General features: G+C 46.3%; 3 protein-coding genes across 10 annotated transcripts; 2 read left to right on the top strand and 1 right to left on the bottom strand.

Annotated features, from left to right (window-relative positions):
- Positions 1 to 86: 86 nt before the first annotated feature.
- On the top strand, positions 87 to 752 carry LOC122620365 (protein D3). Its single transcript, XM_043797793.1, has one exon. The coding sequence runs from the start codon at positions 148 to 150 to the stop codon at positions 676 to 678; it is 531 nt and encodes a 176-aa protein (XP_043653728.1). The 5' UTR covers positions 87 to 147; the 3' UTR covers positions 679 to 752.
- Positions 753 to 957: 205 nt separating this feature from the next.
- Positions 958 to 2,259, bottom strand: LOC122620734 (valacyclovir hydrolase). The gene has a single exon (XM_043798333.1). It carries the CDS (start codon positions 2,077 to 2,079, stop codon positions 1,243 to 1,245), a length of 837 nt encoding a protein of 278 aa, XP_043654268.1. The 5' UTR covers positions 2,080 to 2,259; the 3' UTR covers positions 958 to 1,242.
- Positions 2,260 to 2,544: 285 nt separating this feature from the next.
- LOC122619287 (neurexin-1) lies at positions 2,545 to 19,484 on the top strand. 8 transcript variants are annotated; one of them, XM_043796121.1, is made up of 14 exons: positions 2,545 to 2,605; positions 3,919 to 5,397; positions 5,535 to 6,011; positions 6,075 to 6,386; positions 6,454 to 6,570; positions 6,626 to 7,010; positions 7,086 to 7,456; positions 7,676 to 7,796; positions 12,147 to 12,294; positions 12,355 to 13,112; positions 13,170 to 13,520; positions 13,597 to 13,832; positions 14,848 to 15,199; positions 16,985 to 19,484. In XM_043796121.1, the coding sequence occupies exons 2-14, from the start codon at positions 4,492 to 4,494 to the stop codon at positions 17,998 to 18,000; spliced, it is 5,550 nt and encodes a 1,849-aa protein (XP_043652056.1). In that variant the 5' UTR covers positions 2,545 to 2,605; positions 3,919 to 4,491; the 3' UTR covers positions 18,001 to 19,484. The 8 variants fall into 8 exon arrangements, with proteins under 8 accessions (XP_043652056.1, XP_043652057.1, XP_043652060.1 ...); XM_043796122.1 differs by having other exon boundaries at positions 2,555 to 2,605; positions 3,500 to 5,397; positions 7,676 to 7,787; XM_043796125.1 differs by having other exon boundaries at positions 2,555 to 2,605; positions 3,500 to 5,397; positions 13,597 to 13,787.
- Positions 19,485 to 20,438: the final 954 nt, after the last annotated feature.

The raw sequence follows: 20,438 nt of genomic DNA, 5'->3' as shown, positions 1-20,438 counted from the left end.
TATGCGTTGGGGTATTAACTGAAAAGTGCACGCAACTGATTAGGCGACGGACTCCGTCCGGCGATATAAGGCCAGACATCAGGGATCCGGGCCAGAGTCAACTCGCTAACGCCACACCGAGCACAAGCAGCAGAACTACCAGCTAACATGGACACCGCCGGCATTATTCCCGACATCATCGACGTCAAGCCCGCCTCCAAGGCAACCATCACCTATCCTTCCGGCGCTCAGGTTGAGCTGGGCAAGGAGCTGACTCCCACTCAGGTGAAGGACCAGCCCACGGTCGTCTTCGATGCCGAGCCCAACGCTCTGTACACCATCCTGTTGGTGGACCCCGACGCACCCAGCCGCGAGGACCCCAAGTTCCGTGAGCTGCTCCACTGGCTGGTGATCAACATTCCCGGCAACAAGGTGTCCGAGGGCCAGACCATCGCCGAGTACATCGGTGCTGGACCCCGTGAGGGAACCGGCCTGCACCGCTACGTCTTCCTGGTGTTCAAGCAGAACGAGAAGATCACCACCGAGAAGTTCGTGTCCAAGACCAGCCGCACCGGCCGCATCAACGTCAAGGCCCGCGACTACATCCAGAAGTACAGCTTCGGCGGTCCCGTGGCCGGCAATTTCTTTCAGGCCCAGTACGATGACTACGTGAAGACCCTCATCGAGACGGTCCAGTAATCTGGCCACCAATCAGCCACTGATCAGCTCTCTGTGAAATAATAAATTTTAAATAACTACTAGTTCTCATAAAAGTTATCTCATACTTGCTTGTGGGCGGTCTTCTGGCGGGCAATATCCATATATGTGCAGCTCAAGTACTTTTAATATAGTATAATTTTTGATAATGTTTCCGGAATTAAGTTGGCCTTGCCCGAGACTTAAATTTTTCTTCAAAATAGCTCAGTCTGATATCTTTCTTTTGAAGTAACGTATATAAAAGCAAGAGGAAAGAATAGGTTTATAATTTATCATTTATTTCCCTTTCGCTGAGTTTGCTGATATGGTTATTTCTCAATTCATTTCAAAATGATTCACTTAATAGATAAACAATTTGTCTTAGCTGTGATATGAATTTGATTCATCAAAACTATCAGTTTCCTTTTAAAATTCGAACTTTGAACACTTGCCTGTCCACTTCTGATAAGTGCTGTCACATATAATCGAATATACAACTTCAATTCCCAATAGTTATACAATAAATGGGGTTGGAACCATAAAAGCCGAAATATAGTATTGGTTAATTTAGTCATTTTTGTTAAAGAAGTCAGCCACCAGTTTGTTAAACTCCTCCGCATAACGTAGATGGATATTGTGCTTGCCCTCGGGAAACTCGTAGTAATTCGCATGAGGCAATCGCTCCCGCAGCCAAGGAATGTGCTCCGCCGCTATCATGGGATCCTTTTTGCCGTGCAGTATAAAAGTAGGTATCTTTATTTGTTCAACTTCGGCGCGACAGAAGTCTCCATCCCGTTGGTCATAGAAGGCGCATGCGGCGTCCACCCATTCAGCCCACAATTGGGGGAATCTCTCTACGCCGTAAACCTTCTCCATGGGCTCGCGCATGCGCGGCGACCACTTGGCTACATCCCGGATGTTCTTGAGGGCCTTGACTTCGTCGGCGTTCAAGTAGGCACCTGCTCCCCAGATGGCTAGGCGATCCACAGCCTCTGCGTGGCGACCTGCGACTATGAGGGCCGTAATGCCTCCATCACTCCAGCCCAGTATCGAGAAGCGTGGTCTGTCCAGAGCACGCATCAAATCCACGGCTGCCTGAGCATCCTCTCGAAAGAATTCAAGGCCAAACTTGCGCTGAGGCGGCACTGATTTGCCGTAACCCGGCGGATCCCAGGCGATGATAGTGTGTCCCGGCAGCAGTTTAGGCAACTGCTCGATCTGAGGCCTAAAGTCGGTCCAGGCGGAACCCAGTGCTCCTGGCATCAGGAGCAGACTCCGCTCCCCACTGCCGCTCTCCACGATGTTCAAATCGGAGCCATTCACCCGAACTTTCCGTTCCGTGTGCACCAAGCGCCTGGTGATCGGGGAACGGGCACCAAAAAGTCGGCACAGATTGCCCAGCATTACGTAAGCGGGATCTAACGGGGATTTTGGAGTATGGCAACAAACTTAGCTGCTTCTCAAGTGCTCTTCAGATGTCCAGAAAAAGAATATTCGGCAAATTCTTATCTTTACACACGACGCCTGTAAAGTGCACTTGATAGAGTTCCGTTGATAACAGCTGATTGATAAGAACAGCTGTAAGTAAACGATCGGATTAGTGTGGCTGCAGGTGCCGTGCCGCCATATACCGTTGAATCTAAAATAAATATACCAAAGAGCGAATTAAAAATAACCGGTAAATTCAAATATCATTTATCAATATCAAACTCTCCACACATTTTGAAATAAAGGTAGTTATAAAGCCCTTGAAAGTTCAAGAGCTGCCGCTTAGTTTGAATAAAAGCTTTTCGCTCTTCCCCCAGCTTTTTGGCATTCCCAATCCTAGTCCTTGCTAGTCCACTTGAACGTCACGACTCCGAAGGACAATGGACAGCACGTGCTGGCATTTGTTTAGCCTTTAGCGTGCGTTAAAATATTATTAAAAACTGTAAGTGCCCAAGAGCAGGATCCTGGTCCCTGCTGTAATGGTCAGTGCGTGATTCGTGTGCTCAAATTAATGTGTTCCCCAAGACTGCGACTACGATTAATGGAGGCGACGGCCTTGCAATTGCTCTCCTAGGACGAAGGCCCAAGGGTATGGGAAGGGACAGGGGCAGGACACATATACATACATACATATATATGTATACGCATACATACACCCACAATCGAGAGTAAGGGACATCGCATTCCACTGCCAATGCAAATGCAAATCGAATTCGACTCCGAGTCGTCGAAGTTGCGTAGTAAATGTCAAGGAATTTACACGGGTCGTCTCAGAGATAGTGAGTTGGTGTGTGTGAGTGCGACCACAGGACACCCACGCACACAGCTGAACAAGCATATGTGTGTATCCATGTGAATGTGGCATCTAATACGCTTTAGTGGTGCAGGTTATGAACCTGCGTGCTATTCGCTCATCACGCATGTGTGAGTGGGCAGCTGGTGTCTGTGTGCGTTTGTGTGTTAGTAGTACGCATATGCATGCCTCGTGCGAAGTAAGCGAGCTTTTAATTTTTGGCATTCCCACACACTACACTGAAAGCAGGCGGTCCTTTCCTTTTCCGTAGCACACTTTTTCGGGCAAATCAACTAAGAACCAATATAAACCATTATATTCAGAATTTACAGTTGCTTAAAACGTTTGTAACTTATCTAAAGGTCAAAGAAGTATAGTGGGGCACCAAGTCCTTTGTCCAGTTCGATTGTAGCGCCCTTTTCGAGTCGTCTAGACCGCACCATTGGCTTTTTGTGAATAAGCTGGCGGAGCTTTCGTTATCCATTGGAAACAGTGCGAAGAAATTAAGTTTGAAATTGCAGTTCAGTCTTGTCGTGGATGCAGCGCGGATCGATATCGGAGCCAAGAGCAGCGGAAGGAGCTGCTTAGCAAATTTCGACACACAACATTTTTGTATCCCTCAAAATTGAACCGAAAAATCTGCAAAAATAAATTCAACCAACTAAAACGAAAAGAAACGCGACGTGCTAAAAGTCAGCCCAAAATAGTTATATAAAGTATGAGCGACAAGGATATCGTGCAAATTCAAAAGAATAATTGTGTAATTGAAAAATCTGTGTGCAGTCTGTGCAACTGTTTTCGTATCCAATCAATAGTTCAATCAATACGCATAAATAACTGATAAGTTTGCTGTTGAATCAATCGCAGTAAAGCGCCCATTTCGGGGGCACTTGCTGTGAGGTGCTTAGAAAAATTTTCGCCTACATTTGCGACATGCAGTGAAAATTTTTTCCGATTTTTAGTATGTACATGTACGTTGGAGCGCTCGTGGGCGCCACAAACTGCGGTGGCAGGGGTACTCGGCGAGCTTTTGCCCCAACCATAACCCCCAGTATTGCTAATACAGCCGACTCGGTCGGAGTAGCGGTTGTCTGACAACGCATCGATGCGAATTATGTGCCCGTTATGAATTCATTAGCCAAAAATTATGCAAATCAAGTGTACAAAATGTCGAAAACCGAAGGTGCTAAGCATTAAGGACCAAAAAACCAGGCGAAATCATAAGCAATAATCGGTGCAGTGCCGTTAACAGTCGACGTGTACCGTTAACATCCGCAGCCAACTTCGCCTGGCCGAGCTTTCGCTCTCGCGCGCTCTCACGCTCTCTCTTGGCAGGCGCGGATAAAACGGATTGCCGAGTAACACCAACACAAGGACACGCGAAAAGCTCGCGCTCAAGGACTGGAATACGCGACAGACACACAGAGCGAAAGAGAGAAGGAGCGAGAGAGAGGGAAAAGGACACTTTACGTTTACGCGCGCAACGTGCGTAGGTGTCTCTGTGTGGGTGAGCCCGAGTGCCACCGTGCGTGTGAATGAAGGCGCCACATAGTGCAACATATCAGGATAACTATGCTGATGCGGCCATGACAGCCAGGACACGGCCGAACATGGACAGGGATCAGCAGCGAAATCGAAATCCGGCGGAGCTGAGGCTCCTACCCGCCCAGCGCACCTCCACCTCCGCCTTTGAATCCCCCGACTTGCGGTTCAACAAGGCTCGCCGCCGGCGGAGAAGCGAGCAAGTGCCTCCCGTGGTCGTCGAATACCGTCGCTCCTACCGCGTGCTCATCGTCAGTGCCCTGCTGGTCAGTCTGGCGGCCAGTTTCGTGACCCTCAGCGCCGGATTCCAACTGGACGGCTCGCAGAACTCCTTCTACACCTTCCGCAAGTGGTACACCGGACTGAATGGCACCCTCGAACTGGAGTTCAAGACGGAACAGCCCAACGGATTGGTTCTCTACACCGACGACGGCGGCACCTACGACTTCTTCGAACTGAAGCTGGTGGAAGGAGCACTCCGCCTGCGATATAACCTTGGTGGCGGTGCCCAGATCATCACTGTGGGTCGGGAACTGCACGACGGCCACTGGCACAAGGTGCAGGTCCTGCGGAACGATGAGCAGACCTCGCTTATCGTGGACGGCGTTTCGCAGCAGCGGTCTACCAAGGGCAAGGAGTTCCAGTTCGGCAAGTTCGCAAGCAACTCGGACGTCTATGTGGGCGGTATGCCCAACTGGTACAGCAGCAAGCTGGCGCTGCTCGCCCTGCCATCCGTCATCTTCGAGCCGCGTTTCCGTGGCGCCATCCGCAACCTGGTCTACGCGGACCAACCTGGCGGCTCCACCAGGCGCCAGGAGATCAAGCAGCAGCGCGACATCAAGTGCGGCGATGTGCCCTGCGATCACGGCGAGCTGCCCGCCCGTGAAAGGCCGCTCAGGGTGAGTCCATCAGTCATAGATTACTACTATATTTATATTACTATTATAATAATGTTCTTTAATGATGCTCTACTAGTGAAAAACCTTAAATTTATATGTTTCCTTAATGGCTTGGTTGAAATCCTTTAATCCTGCAGGGTGTTCGGGGCGGCAACACAACCGATGCCTGCGAGCGGAACGATCCTTGCCAGCACGGCGGCATCTGCATATCCACTGATTCCGGTCCAATTTGCGAGTGTCGAAACCTCGAGTACGATGGCCAGTATTGTGAGAAGGAGAAGGCGCCATCGGAAGCAACGTTCCGCGGTACACAGTTCCTCTCCTACGACTTGGGCCAGACGGGCGCCGAGCCGATAGTGAGTGCCCAGGATGCCATATCCTTCTATTTCCGCACCCGCCAGCCGAACGGTCTGCTCTTCTACACGGGCCACGGCACGGACTATCTGAATCTGGCGCTGCGGGATGGAGGCGTCTCCCTGACCATGGGCCTGGCCAATGGCAAGCAGGAGATGCACATCAAACCCTCGAAGGTGCGCTTCGACGACCACCAGTGGCACAAGGTCACTGTGCACCGTCGCATTCAGGAGATCTCCTCCATAACCAGCTTCTGTCGGGTGGGTAACATTTCACACATGTTCTTGGTCCTTGCTTTGAAATAGAGTGCTTTATCCTTGCAGCTGGTTACCGTGGTGGATGATGTCTATACGGATCACTCTCACATTGCCGGCAAATTCACCATGCTCTCCTCCTCGCGGGTTTACGTTGGCGGCGCTGTTAATCCCCGGGCTCTTTTGGGCGCCCGTGTGCACACCAACTTCGTGGGATGCCTGCGCAAAGTGGAGTTCTCGGCGGATACGCTTAATCTGAACCTCATTGACCTGGCCAAGAGCGGCTCCAAGCTGATCCAGGTAGCTGGCAATCTGGAATACCAGTGCCCCAGTGGGGATCCACAGGATCCCGTGACCTTCACCACTCGCGAATCGCATTTGGTAAGTTGGAACCTCTATAACAAATAGGAAAAGTAATGAATAAATATTCTTGATTGTATTTGTAAAGGTCCTTCCTCCCTGGGAAACTGGCAAGCAGAGTTCCATAAGCTTCAAATTTCGCACCAAGGAGCCGAATGGCATCATTGTCCTGGCCACAGGATCGAAGCAACCAAGGGCCAAAAACGTGAGTGCGCTCATTAGGTTATCTTGAGCCATTTTGCATAATTTGAATCCTTCAGCCCGTCTTGATTGCCATTGAGCTGCTGAATGGGCACATCTACATCCACTTGGACCTCGGATCCGGAGCCTCCAAGGTGCGAGCCTCGCGACGTCGCGTGGACGATGGCGACTGGCATGACCTGATTCTTCGCCGGAATGGACGCGACGCCAAGGTGAGCGTGGATGGGGTGTGGAATGACTTCCGGACGCCCGGTGACGGCACCATCCTCGAGCTGGACGGGCACATGTACCTGGGCGGAGTGGGTCCTGCCTACAATAGCGTGTCCTGGCCAGCGGCCATTTGGACGGCGACGTTGCGCCAAGGATTCGTGGGCTGTTTGCGTGACCTGGTGCTGAGTGGCAAGGCGATCGATATAGCGGCATTTGCACGTGTCCAGGATTCGGGTGAGTAGTCACGCCAGCGATGGTCATTCAAAGATAACCCGTAACTCGATACCTGTAACCCACTTGGGCGCACAGCCTCCGTGAAGCCATCGTGCCACGTGCAGGGCAACGTGTGCAACGGCAATCCCTGCCTGAACGGAGGCACCTGCCTGGAGGGCTGGAACCGACCCATCTGCGACTGCTCGGCCACGCTGTACGGAGGACCCACCTGCGGACGGGAACTGGCCACGCTGGCCTTCAACGGCAGCCAGCACATGACCATTTGGCTGGGCAACGGGCAAGGCACCAAGACGCAGACCGAGGAGCTGGTCATCCGCTTCAAGACCTCGCGTCCAGCAGGACTCCTGCTGCTGACCAGCGCCGAGTCCAACTCGCCGGATCGTTTGGAGATCGCTCTGGTGGCGGGAAGGGTGCGGGCCAGTGTGCGGTTGAGCGATCGTGAGAAGGTAAGTTTTTCCGGGGGAGGTGCTCAACGAGGCCACATTTGTCCTGCGCTCCAGAAAATCGCCTTTAATTTTCAGCCTTGGGTATATTAAAAGTTCTAACCATTCCATTTAAATTAAAGTTTGAAAAACACGTAGTATAAGCCCAAGGTCAGTGGAAAATGAAAAGCGATTTTCGAGGGCACTGGGACAGCTATCTGAGTGTGTGATAATCCCTTCCAGAACTTGCTGGCCGGCCAGTCGGTGCTCAACGACAACAACTGGCACACGATCCGCTTCTCGCGCAGAGCCTCCAATCTGCGGCTACAAGTCGACGGGGCTCCCCCCGTCAGGGGTATGTTATGTATGTATCAACAGCACATCTATGCCCTACTACGTGTCGTGCCGTGTCGTTTTTTTTTACCAACCAACTGAACCAACCAATGAACCAACCAATCGACAACCTACCAACCCCCTTCGTAGGCTCATAGGATACCCCCAGCGATTAGCTTCCATGTCAGGTGCTCCACGCACCACTCGCAGGTTCAAGTTCATGTAGGAATGCCAATGGCCTCTCGGCAGGAAGGTGTGTGAAGGTGCTTCAGGACGGTCAAAAAAAAAAAGAAAGTAAAGTGTTTAAGAAGAAGATACAAAACAGAAGAAAGCTATAATGATGAAAAGGGTGGGGGAAAGTCAATAAAGGAAAGTGCAGTCAGCGGCGCGTTTTCCTGTTTTTAAGTTCCACTTAAAGTTTTTCAGTTGAGAGCTTTTCAGTTAACAACGATTCTCACACCAACACAGCCCACAGCCTCACGAACACGCACACATACTAACACATGCGATTACACTCGAAAACGAAATGCAGTGAAAATCCCAATCAAAAAAGAAATTAACGAAGAAAATCGAAAACCAAAAAGTATTTAGCAAGTTTATTTATCTCCCATTTCTCATGACACATTTCTCGAACTTCCTTACTCCGACGATGATGAACTGATTTGATCTAGACAGCTCTGTATCTCCAACTATCCACCTATGTCTACCCCGCTCTATACTCTGTATCTCTGAACATCGTTAAGCATCTGCAAAATATATAGTTTGAACATCATAAGACACCCGACTCCACTTCCACACCATTCCACACATTGTACGCCTCTCCGAACGTTTGTTTGAATCATAAGTCGAAGGTCCTGTCGGATCGGAATATCGAAGGATCCTTCGATTGCATACTCAAATAACTCATTCGTAATGATTTTTTATATACTTTGCTCTTGTAATCTCCTCTCAAAACTCTTTCAAACATCTCGATGTTGTGTTTTTATTTGCGATACCTACTTACTTACTTACTTTGTTTGATTTCCCAATTGCGATTGCCAATTAAATTCCAATTACAATTCAATTCCAATTCCTAAGCCCACACAGAAAGTAATTGTAATCGAATAAGCGTAAATACGAAAGCAAAGAAAGTTGGACAGCTGTAAAGTTTCAGCCTTAAGTGTTTTGAATACCATTATATTGATTGTCTTGTACATTGTTTTGTCCTTGATATTCGAGTGTATTATTTGGTTTTCATTAAAGTTCTGGTAATTATGTTTGCCTTTGTTGCGTTGTTGAGCAAATGGCCAGGGCAAATGTTTACGTTTATGTACTTTAAAAGTACCGATAACTTGTTCAATTCTTTTATTTCAATAAAATATTTAAATATTTTCTATTCGGATTTTTTATAATGCCTTTGGCCTTGCTCAACATTTCTTTTGGGTTTTATTGTTATTTTTTGTAAATACTTATCTTAAACAATCAGTTCTCGTTTACAGTCCTATGATAATCTAAACAATGAAAATAACTAAAACAACTGCTGTACCATAACTTAAACGACACGTGCGGTATGTAAACGTTAAAAGGTGTTTGTTTCAGACTTCTACCGAATGTAGAACAGCGAAAACAACAGCCATGGTGTTTCGAGCACCACAACATGTAATATCAGTGTCATATGCAAATGCAATTCCCCTATCACGAGCGTGATCTAAATGACCTTCTTTGAAATGAAAGCGAAATGCGACCGAGCCAGAAAAATAATAATGAAATACAAAGAACAAAAACAAAAAAAAAAGAAAGAAAGAAAAAAGCTAAATTAATGAGTAAGGCGAACAATGCAAAATGACGGGAACGCAGCGTAAATAATTCCTAAGTACAATATCGTTTTTCGTTTCATGTTTTAGGCGAGAGAAAAAAATCGACACGCAAGAACTCGGGGAAACATTTTTTTGCCCAAATCGCTCGATGAAAGTCACGCTATCGGCAAATTGCGATTGCCATTGGAAAATGGCATTAGTATTGGTACTAGCGTTTCAGCCTCATTGAGTCGAGAGGGCAAAACAATGTTTGAAAGCGCCCAGGGCTGTAATTTTGCACCATTTAATATGTAATTAGCTTTGTGTTAAGTAAACTCAACTATCGTAAACATCAATACAACAATACCGCAACCGCAACCAAATTGCAACTAACTAATCAAGCCTAACGTGTCTCACGTAAAATTAGATTCTTGTTGTGTAAGTGTGTCCAAAAAATGAAAATTAAACACCCAAACGAAGCGAAGGAGTAACTAAAGGCAGGCCATGGTGAAGGCCATAATGGAAAACTAATGACCAATTTTAAAATTATGTCAATCTAGAAGCTTTCGATCCTTAGAAACTAATTAGTCCGGATTTAAAGATAATTACTATAAGAAAATATGAAATTATCTGATAAACTTAACTTTGAATTATATAAATCTCTTGATATTATGAATATTTAAAAAACTATCCAGAAGCCATATATTTATCAAAGTAACCTTAATATTGAAACGAAGGAAGAACCAAATATGAGTTTCTTTAAAAATTTTTATATAAGTTAGAAGTTCTCCTTATAGCCGAATCCTGCTCCTGCCTCAAGGAAACAAACACACACACTCACACAATTTGTGAACTGAAAGTCTCGCACACCTGCACAGGCACACACCCACACTCTCTCAAGCACCGTTGCACGGAAGTACTCACACACACACACGTGACGCGTTTGCATGTGAGCACCTGAAAACCTGAAAAGCAAGCAGCAGCCAGAGCAATGAAACTATGATAATAACCCATAAAGTAACAAGCAAAACCAATGGCTGTCAGTCGGAATGATATAGCCCATATACTAGACCGCATGACCTGCCGCCCACGAGCCAAAGTCGGGCTACACATAGCCCTTCTGTACAGTGTATAGTGTATATCTTTGTTTCGTACTACTATCGCATATCGTATCGTTCGCCATCGCATCGTATCATTTAGCCCACTCAGCCATTCAAGTGTATGAATAAGTAACTGTAAATGCGCCAAATTGCCAGCTGCAACAACAGTGCCCTACTTCGACTTCTGCCCACCGCCCACCGCCCACCACATCGCCTCCTCTCTTTCTCCCCCTCTATAGCTCTCTCTCTTTATCTCTATTGCTATGTAGCACTGGCTGTTTCTGTTTCTGTTCCTGTCTCTGTCGCCGCAGTCATTTGCATGTCAAGATGTCAATCATTCGGTGGGCCCACGCGTCGTATGCGCAATGTGGTCGCTCGTTAAGACTAATGCACCCTTATTAACTTAGACGTAGTCGCCGCACACACACACACACCCACACACACCAGAGCAGTCAAAACACACAAACACACACACACATGGAACTCTCTAGGGCACAGATTAACACATTTCCATTTACATTTACAGAAAACATGGACAGTTTACCAATACCCAGATACCCAGATACCCATCGATGTTTAGTTCAATGTCGTTGAGCAATGACCAAATTACTTTTGGTTTTTATTCAATTATACCCGTTATTACCGATATAATCCCTGACCTTTTGAGTTGCCATTATTTCTAGACCGTAGGTTGCCTCCGTAAACTTATTCCATACTTTTACTTTTCCTCGGTTCCCACGCACAGCTGAGAAGTGAAAACTCAAATGAAATTATCTGAAATGTCACCGCCACCGTAATCGTATTGAAAATGTATCTCACACACCAAAACTAGACTAAGAAAAGATGAAAAAAAAACAAAAAATGTATTCCTCAAATGTCAATCAATGCATATTCGTATGTAAACAAGAACAAAATGCGCACCAACTAACCTAATCTAACCAACTTAGCGATCTCTTTACTTTTACTTACTTTCCTTTGGTTTGCGCTGTGGCAGCGATTTTCGATTATCGATTTCGTTTCGTCTTAATTAACAACTACAATTACTATCCGTACCAGTACATTGTATGTATTGTAATCTGCACCTTTCTTTAGTATGTACCAAGCTGCAACAACTAAATAATAACAATACTCCAATCGAATTCCAACTACATTCAGCCACTTGTCGAGTGAAAAATACAACTGCTTGAAAAATCTATGAACCAACAAAACTAGATCTATGTCTACTAAAACCGCATACCTATATCTACTCTATACTCTTATATACTCTTTGACATTTGCGTATGTGCTTCTTGTCACCAACTATACTCCATATACTACTCGTACCAACTACCTATATATATATATCAATATATCTATCCAATCAAACGTATACCCATATGTAACCAATGTTAACGGTACTCCGCCTAGTCAACAACTTAGAGCAAAGCCAATCCTGGCTAGACAAACCCCATGGCGAGGCCCCCGAGTTTTATCCATCTCTTGTTTTTGGAAATATTCCTTCCACAGCCGAAACGATCCTGGGTCGCCACAGCACCATGGAGATCCGCTCGGTCCACCTGGGTGGTCTCTTCCACGCCGAGGAGGAGATCCAGATGACCTCCACCATGCCGAACTTTGTGGGCCAGATGCAGGGCTTGGTGTTCAATGGCCAACGGTGGGTATCCAAGTAGTACACCTAAGTGATAAAATTCCATTTTGTCCTCTTCTCCCCCAGCTATTTGGACATTGTCAAGAGCCTGGGACCGGAGCTGTCGGCTCTGCCCAGTGCCACCTTCAAGTTGACAGCCCGCTTCGTGAACTCTCCGGCCGGACAGCCCTACCATGCGGCCACGTTCCGCTCCAAGCACTCCTACGTGGGTCTGGCCATGCTGAAGGCCTACAACAGCATTTCCATTGACTTCCGCTTCAAGACCGTGGAGCCCAATGGTCTGCTGGTCTTCAATGGCGGACGACGCAACGACTTCGTGGCAGTGGAACTGGTCAATGGTCACATCCACTACACCTTCGATCTGGGAGATGGTCCAGTGACGATGAGGGACAAGTCGCGCATCCACATGAATGACAACCGCTGGCATCAGGTCAGCATCAGGCGTCCGGGACCCAAGACGCACACCCTAACCGTGGACGACTCCTTCGAGATCATCAGCCTCACCGGAAACAACATGCACTTGGAGCTGGCGGGTATCCTGTACATCGGAGGCGTCTTCAAGGACATGTACTCGAAGCTGCCGGCCTCGATCTCGTCGAGGTCCGGATTCGAGGGCTGTCTGGCCTCCCTGGATCTGGGCGATGCCTCTCCCTCGCTGACCAGCGATGCGGTGGTGCCCAGTTCACTGGTGGTCAGTGGCTGCGAGGGACCCACCAAGTGCAGCCAGAATGCGTGTGCCAACAGAGGAAACTGCGTGCAGCAGTGGAATGCCTATGCCTGCGAGTGTGACATGACCTCCTACACAGGACCCACCTGTTATGATGGTAACGAATGCATTCTCCTCGCTACTTCTCTGACTTACAATCTATTGTGTTCCCCAGAATCGATTGCGTATGAGTTTGGCAACAACAAGGGCATGGTGCAGTACACATTCCCGGAGAACGCACAGGCTGACACGGAGGAGGACAACATAGCACTGGGCTTCATAACCACCAGGCCGGATGCAGTGCTCCTGCGGGTGGAGAGTGCCACCACGCAGGACTACATGGAGCTGGAGATAGTGGAGGGCAACATCTTCATGGTGTACAACATCGGCAGCGTGGACTTGCCGCTGGGCGAGATCGGGACGAAGGTGAACGACAACGCCTACCATGTGGTGCGGTTCCAGCGCAAGGGAGGCAACGCCACGCTCCAGCTGGACGACTACAATGTGCAGGCACTGACGCCGCAGAGTAAGTAGACAAGGGGATAGACCAGCGCAGGGGGTACCTAATGCTCTACCGATCTTCTTCTCCCAACGACTTTCAGGCCACCACTCCACCGTGTTCAATACCATGTCCAACGTTCAGGTCGGCGGCAAGTTCAGCCGGAACGGTCGCACTCGAATCGAGCGGCCGTTCGCCGGCGTGATCGCCGGACTTTCGGTGAACAAGTTGCGCATCTTGGACTTGGCCGTCGAACGCGACCCCCATATCACCATCCGCGGAGATGTTCAATTGGTAACTGGAGTATTAGATAGAAATGATCTGCAGAGAATGCAGCAGGTTAGGGAATTTATTTGAAATTTTATTTGAATTCCTCTCAACTTTCAACTTTCCAAGTATTTTTCTCATCGTAAACCAAGTTTATTCAAAATTCTTTCTTTGATTAAAAACCAACAAAAAAAAAACATAAAAAAAACAAAATGAAATCTAACCAAAATTATTGTATTAATCCGCTTCATGAGTTGTGGAACCCCTTTTCCCAAATTGATTTGACATGATTTGATTGCACCACCGAAATTCGAGACCCCAATCGAATAATGTACAGTTCCCGAGCACAATCCTGACATTTGAAATGCATAACCGTGTCAATAGTGTCGAATGTAATCACATCTGTACATTGAAGTCATCGTCATCACAATCAAATCCGGGAAATTCGGTTCGACATTCAGTACAAACGTTAACCGTTCCAACTAAAACCAAAGTATTAGCTAACTAACTGTATAATCTAGTGTAAATGCTGCATTTGCCTTTATGAATTTATACAATTTTTGATTTACCTCGGGTGCCTTCGTTTTTTAATGTACCGCTTTGAACGCACCAACAAAAAATAACAAAAACCAATTAATATTTGCCAGATTTTTCACTAACCAGCCATTTGAGTTTCCTCGATTTGTTACCATTGCTGCACAGCACATTAACCAATAACTGTGAATATATATTCAGCTATATAAACTGATACGATTTACTATGCACTAGAACTCGTCGCACTTATGCTGCATGACTCTAATCAAAGCTCACATTAAACACAAACACACTGAAACAAAAGCATGTGAAAGCCAGTGGAGATTTATTGAATGCGTAACCAAGATGCCAAGGCTTGAAGATTGAATAATATAATAAATTCGTGAATGATCTGAAAGAACTTCCTCCGCTGGTTTCATGTGCTCACACCCACCCATACATACGTAATACTTAATCAAACAGCACCTAACCAACTTACTAATCCAGTTAACAAACCCCATACAATAACCATCGCTTGGCCCGGCTGCCGCCAGATCAACTGAAGTAAAATTAGACTTTGAACTCTACTCGACAGACGCCGGCGAGTGGTTATCCGGGTGCGCTGGACGATCTGATCTTCTCGGGAGCCGGATCCGGATGTCGCGGCGACGACGAGGACGAGTGCACGCCGCCATTCGAGTCGGGCAGCGGAGATGATCTCATAACACCGGTCTACGTGCCGCCCACCAAGCAGACAACCACGTCCCAGCAGGGGAATAGCTTGAGTACCGGCGGGAGCAGCAGTGGCGGTGTCATCACCAATGGCACGGAGCGGGCCTGCGATGACGAGGACTGCGTCCATGGATCCGGCGACTACGGCGAGACCACGGAGCAGTTCACCTCGACGAGCACCGCCCGCGGTTCAGGTGAGTGGCTACAGCGGGGTGTGTTGGTCTCATTTTGTCATTGGCATTTGGATCAATCACGGAAATACACAGAAACCAAAACAGAATCTACACCAAGCACACACACACGCACACACACACACATCATCACAGACATTAGCTAGCCCCACTCGAAATTCAAGTTAAGTATACGCCATTAAGTATACGCCCTAGTAACGTAGATAACGTGTTAACGACTAAGCTGTGGGTTCAATTGTGTTCGAGTTGACGTTTGAGTTTGAGTTCGATTTATACTCTATATATACTCGTATATTCGAAGCTCTTTCTCCATATAACCGCATAACCGTTTAGCTAGTGACGCTTTGCCTTTTTCAGTTCAGTTGTTCAATGTTCCACGGAGTTCGAGGAAGTTAGGTTAATGCCAATGCAACGCCAATGCTTTGATCGCTTACACAATAAAACAATGTATATATATATATATACATATATATATGAATATATGTTCAGATATCGCCTCTATCGCACCCCTCGCAATGCATCAACCCAACCAGAAACCAATATCAATCAACTCGCCGTGTCATCTCAGCTCAGATCAGCCCAGAAAAAAACCAAAAATATCAAACAAAAAAAAATCAAACCAAAAAAATATGAAAAGTATCGCAACAATCGTCGCCTATATCCTTCATCTCCACCTGTTGCCGATGATCGATTGCCTTCTAATTTGAACTGACAACGAGTACGCCTTATGTGTCTCTTTCAGAATGTGAAATCGCCTTCATATTTCTGACTGTGATCGCGCCATGGATACTCTGTAAATTCCCATAAGCAAACAGCAAACCAATGCAACCAATGCAACCAAGCAATGCACTTAGGCTAAGCTTCCAACTAGACCTCTGTCTAACTGTATGACTAACTCTAGCATTAACGAGAGCTAAACCACCAGCAACAGCAACCAATGCAAATATGAAGTGCAACTTCAACAGCTACAACAACTACAACTATAACAGCCAGAACAACAACAACCACACCGATCATTGGCGAGGGTTTTTGGTTGAGTGAGGGTTAAGCGTTATGCGTTAAGCGATAAGGGTTAAGTTAAATGCACCACCTCGCATATATGTACATATGTACTATATACCGAATATGGGTATGCATATGGGTGCAACGATCGAAGATGTATATGTTTTGTACATAGTAGCGATAAAAGCAGCGTCTGCAAGTGTAAGATGTGATTTTCCCAGTCCAGTTCCTTCTCCTCCTTTTCCTCCTCCTCCTCGACATTTATTCCCTCGATTGCATAGCTCTACCGTTCTTCCAATTCCAATTTGTACATATCGTGCGAATAGATCGAAGGTCCAGCACCCACAACAAGAATGACACACCTCAACATATCTCTCAATATCTACAAATCTCTAATCCTCTCTAACTGTGTTGAATAAACTATTGAAAGCAAAGCACAACTGGCGGTTCAAGTGATTTTTGGGAGGGAAAGATAACTCAAATAAAGGTTCGCGAAGTAAGCAATATACAGCAGGACTATGTACTCTTTCTCAAATATTTTATCTCTATTATTTCAACAACGAACTTTTATATGTTTTTAACCATATTGGAAGCAACGTTCTGGAAACATGGAGAAAATCTTGAAACTCGAAATTTAAATATCATTTTCTTCTTTTTAATGGGATTTTGAGTAATATCGAGGGCAGCAATGCAACCACTAACCGCACAAACACACTCGCAACAAACATAGCAACATAGAGCACCCACTTGAGAACACTTGAATAAACCCAAACCGACTGCTTGCAGAGTCCAACAACAACGAGATGGTGACCATTACCACCACGGGACGCAGCGATGTGACCACGGAGCAGCACCCAGGCAGCAGTAGCAGCAGCAGCAGCGGCAGCACTCCGTCCTACGCAACCACGCAGTCCAGCAGCAGCAGCAGCAGCAGCAGCAGCGGAGGATCGGCAGCCAGCACTCCGGGTCAGGTGAGCACGACCAGCAGCGTGGCCACCACATCCACGCAGCGGGCCACCAGCAGCAGCACCAGCACGAGCAGCAGTACAACCACGACGACCACGACAACGACCACCACTCAGGCCACACCGCCTCCGGAGATCCGGAGCACGGTCACCGAGCGGGACACCACGCCCTATGATGTTTATGTGGCTGGTGGCGGCATGGGCGGGTCCGGGCGAAATGATCACGATCGCATGCAGCTGCCGGACGAGCATCACCCACTGCCACCGCTTCCGCCACCCATTCCGCCGCAGGATCCACCTCCGTACGGTCCTTATGGCGGCAACACGTACAACACCAACATGAACAACTACCGTCCAAAGGGTAAGGGCGGCCGCATCAACTCGATCGAGGAGGAGCGTACCGCCATGATAATCGGCATAGTGGCGGGCATACTGATCGCAGTGGTGCTGGTCATCCTGCTGGTCCTGTGGCTCAAGTCGAATGGCGATCGTGGCTATAAGACGGAGAGCGAGAAGGCGGCCGCCTACGGATCTCACAATCCGAATGCTGCGCTCCTGGGGAACACGAGCACCAATGGATCCTACCACCAGCAGAGGCAGCACCACATGCAGGGCGGCGGCGGAGGAGCAGGGCAGCAGCAGCATCATGGCCAACAGCAGATGCACAATGGGCACAACGGTAATGGGAATGGAGGAGGCGGCGGCGGAGGCGGCATGATGTCCAGCGGAAGTGGGTCACTTGGCTATGGCAGCGATGGGCGACCCCAGATGGCGGGCTTGGTGCAGCCGAAGGCCAAGAAGCGCGACTCCAAGGACGTCAAGGAGTGGTATGTGTAAGGCGGCATGGTCGCTGGGAATTATCGTCAAATTAGCAATAATTGCAAATAGTGCAAAGTGAGCCGAAAGTGAAAGTGAAAGTGAAAGTCCCCCTAAGATACGAGAAACAAACAACCACACACACATAAGCGTATATAAATATATTTATTTAGCAGCCTCGTAACGTTAATTAAACAATTATAAGCGGACGCAGTCGGACACTGGGTGTACAAACGGAAACGGAAACGGAAGTGGACGGAAGGATAATAATATGTAGATGGCGCCTTGCGCAGCTCGGTAGGTGGGCATCACGCGATTAACGATGGCTGATGACGTTAGCAGCAGGCAGATAGAGCAGATAGCCGGTAGCAGATAGCCGATAGCAGATAGCAGATAGACACGCAAATACTTTAGACAAGTGCATCTGGCCAGGAGCATTGGTTCGCCCCCAAAGGTAACGTTTAGATTACGCCTAAGAAATTATAGCTTCGACTCAAGACTTGCTAATAGATACCACTACCACTACCACTACCACTACCACTACCACTGGAGAGCAGCCACATCCATCAGCGAATAAGCATATTACACTAAACGAATAAAACTATATATATTATATATATCACAGCGTTACGATAAATTATGCCACTACACTATGGGGAATTTGACCTGTTTTTTTGGCATAAATGTATTTTTTAAAGTGTTTCAAATTCTGAAATTTTTTTTTTTAACATATTAAGAATTGATCAAAGATTTATAATCTGTAACGCAAATGTTAAATTAACAGTCCACTGTTAAAATTAACAGCTGTAAAGTCAGCTGTTGTAAACATAAAGCACATGCCATCGGAGAGCTTCTTTTTTTAGTGCTTACTAAAATTAATATTTCTTGAACCACAAGGCCTAAACCCGTCAAATTTGAAATGAATACTCATTCTTGAGGTGTGTACTATGTGTTTCTACTAATATGTTGCTTAGTTTGTGCGCTTAAACTTAACAATTTGTATATTTAGCAAGTGATGTTATCGTCCAACTTTCAAAATAAAATTTCATCTTTGAGTAGAGTTTTAAAAAATTGTTGAAATTTGTTTAGTAAGTGTGTTAGTCCATGTTGTAGAGTGATTAATTCCCTATTTAGAACATATAGGTTTCATTTGCAAATTTTTGCCGCTTTTCGCGAAAATTAAATTATTAGGTAGCAACCTCTCAATTTTCAATGCGGCCCTCCTAGTAGCGTGGCGCACGCATAGTTGGGCATATCGACGACAGTCTTCTTGAAATTAATCAAGGTTACTTATGGCATGTTTTATAACACTTTTTTGCATAAATGAAAAATAAAAATAAATAAATAAATGAAATAAAAAGCTTTATAATACCCGGCCTGGACGGAAGGCAAGGCCCGTTGAACATCATATGAAAACTACCACTGAAACGGCTCTGGCCTTATGACGAATAAAAATGAAAAATAAAAATGACTTATTTTTCAACGTTGAAATAGATACTGAAGAATATATTGGGTAGAAAAAAAAAAAAATCCTAAAAATAGGGAGGCGGGGGGCCGATGTGGGGGTTGTTTGGGGGGCGCCGACACGCCCACTTTGCCAAATTGATTGTAAAGGTGTGTATAAGAATAGACAAAAAAATTATCATCGTATCTTAAATAGTTTACGAGATATTAATTTATGCCAAAAAAACAGGTCGAATTCCCCATAGTGCACTAGCCAATCAAGTAATTGTGTAAAATATTTCGCCACAAAGTATGCTATGAAAAGTTCGAAGGAAGAAAGCCCATAACCGAAACCAAAACCAAAACCAAAACCAATTAAACTGCAAATCTTCTAGCGAAACCACTAAACAATTTAGCAGAAATTCAATATAAACGTACTTAAATATATATATTTATATGTAAACGAAAGAGTATTGAGGTTCTAAGTGGGTTTTTTCTTCGCGTGTAAAGTTACAAAATGTGGTGCTGTAAACGTAGGAGACAAACATTGGTTGACTACAATAATAGTAATAATAATAATAATAATGACGGGGAATGCAAGAATTTATGCTACAGAATGTTTGTTGAATTGAAACCGGCTTTAATTAGTTAAAATGTAAATGAGATAATGGTAAACCTAAAGGATAACGAAATTAAATCAAACACTATAATACGGAGGAAACAGTAGAAACCCACGAAACGATTTGGTTGACGTATACGTGATGCGACTTTTTCGTTTGCGTGCAGCAACTCGATGCTACTTTGAGTTAGTCCCTCCCACTCCCGAGCCCCACACATATACTTTTTATATGTATTTGAGACTAAATATTGTCACCGACCTGCGTGCAATATGAACTCAGACATATCAAGGAAAAGACAAGACACACACACATACACACTAACACACCAAACACTCCAACACACACGCGAAATTCGAAGACACTGAAGCGAACCTACCTAGCTTTTCTACTACAACT

The sequence above is a fragment of the Drosophila teissieri genome, chromosome 3R, assembly GCF_016746235.2.
Source record: "Drosophila teissieri strain GT53w chromosome 3R, Prin_Dtei_1.1, whole genome shotgun sequence".
In the NCBI taxonomy this organism is placed as follows: Eukaryota; Metazoa; Arthropoda; class Insecta; order Diptera; family Drosophilidae; genus Drosophila; species Drosophila teissieri.
Note: the sequence above shows the minus strand (reverse complement) of the source record. Positions and strands in the feature narration are given on the sequence as shown.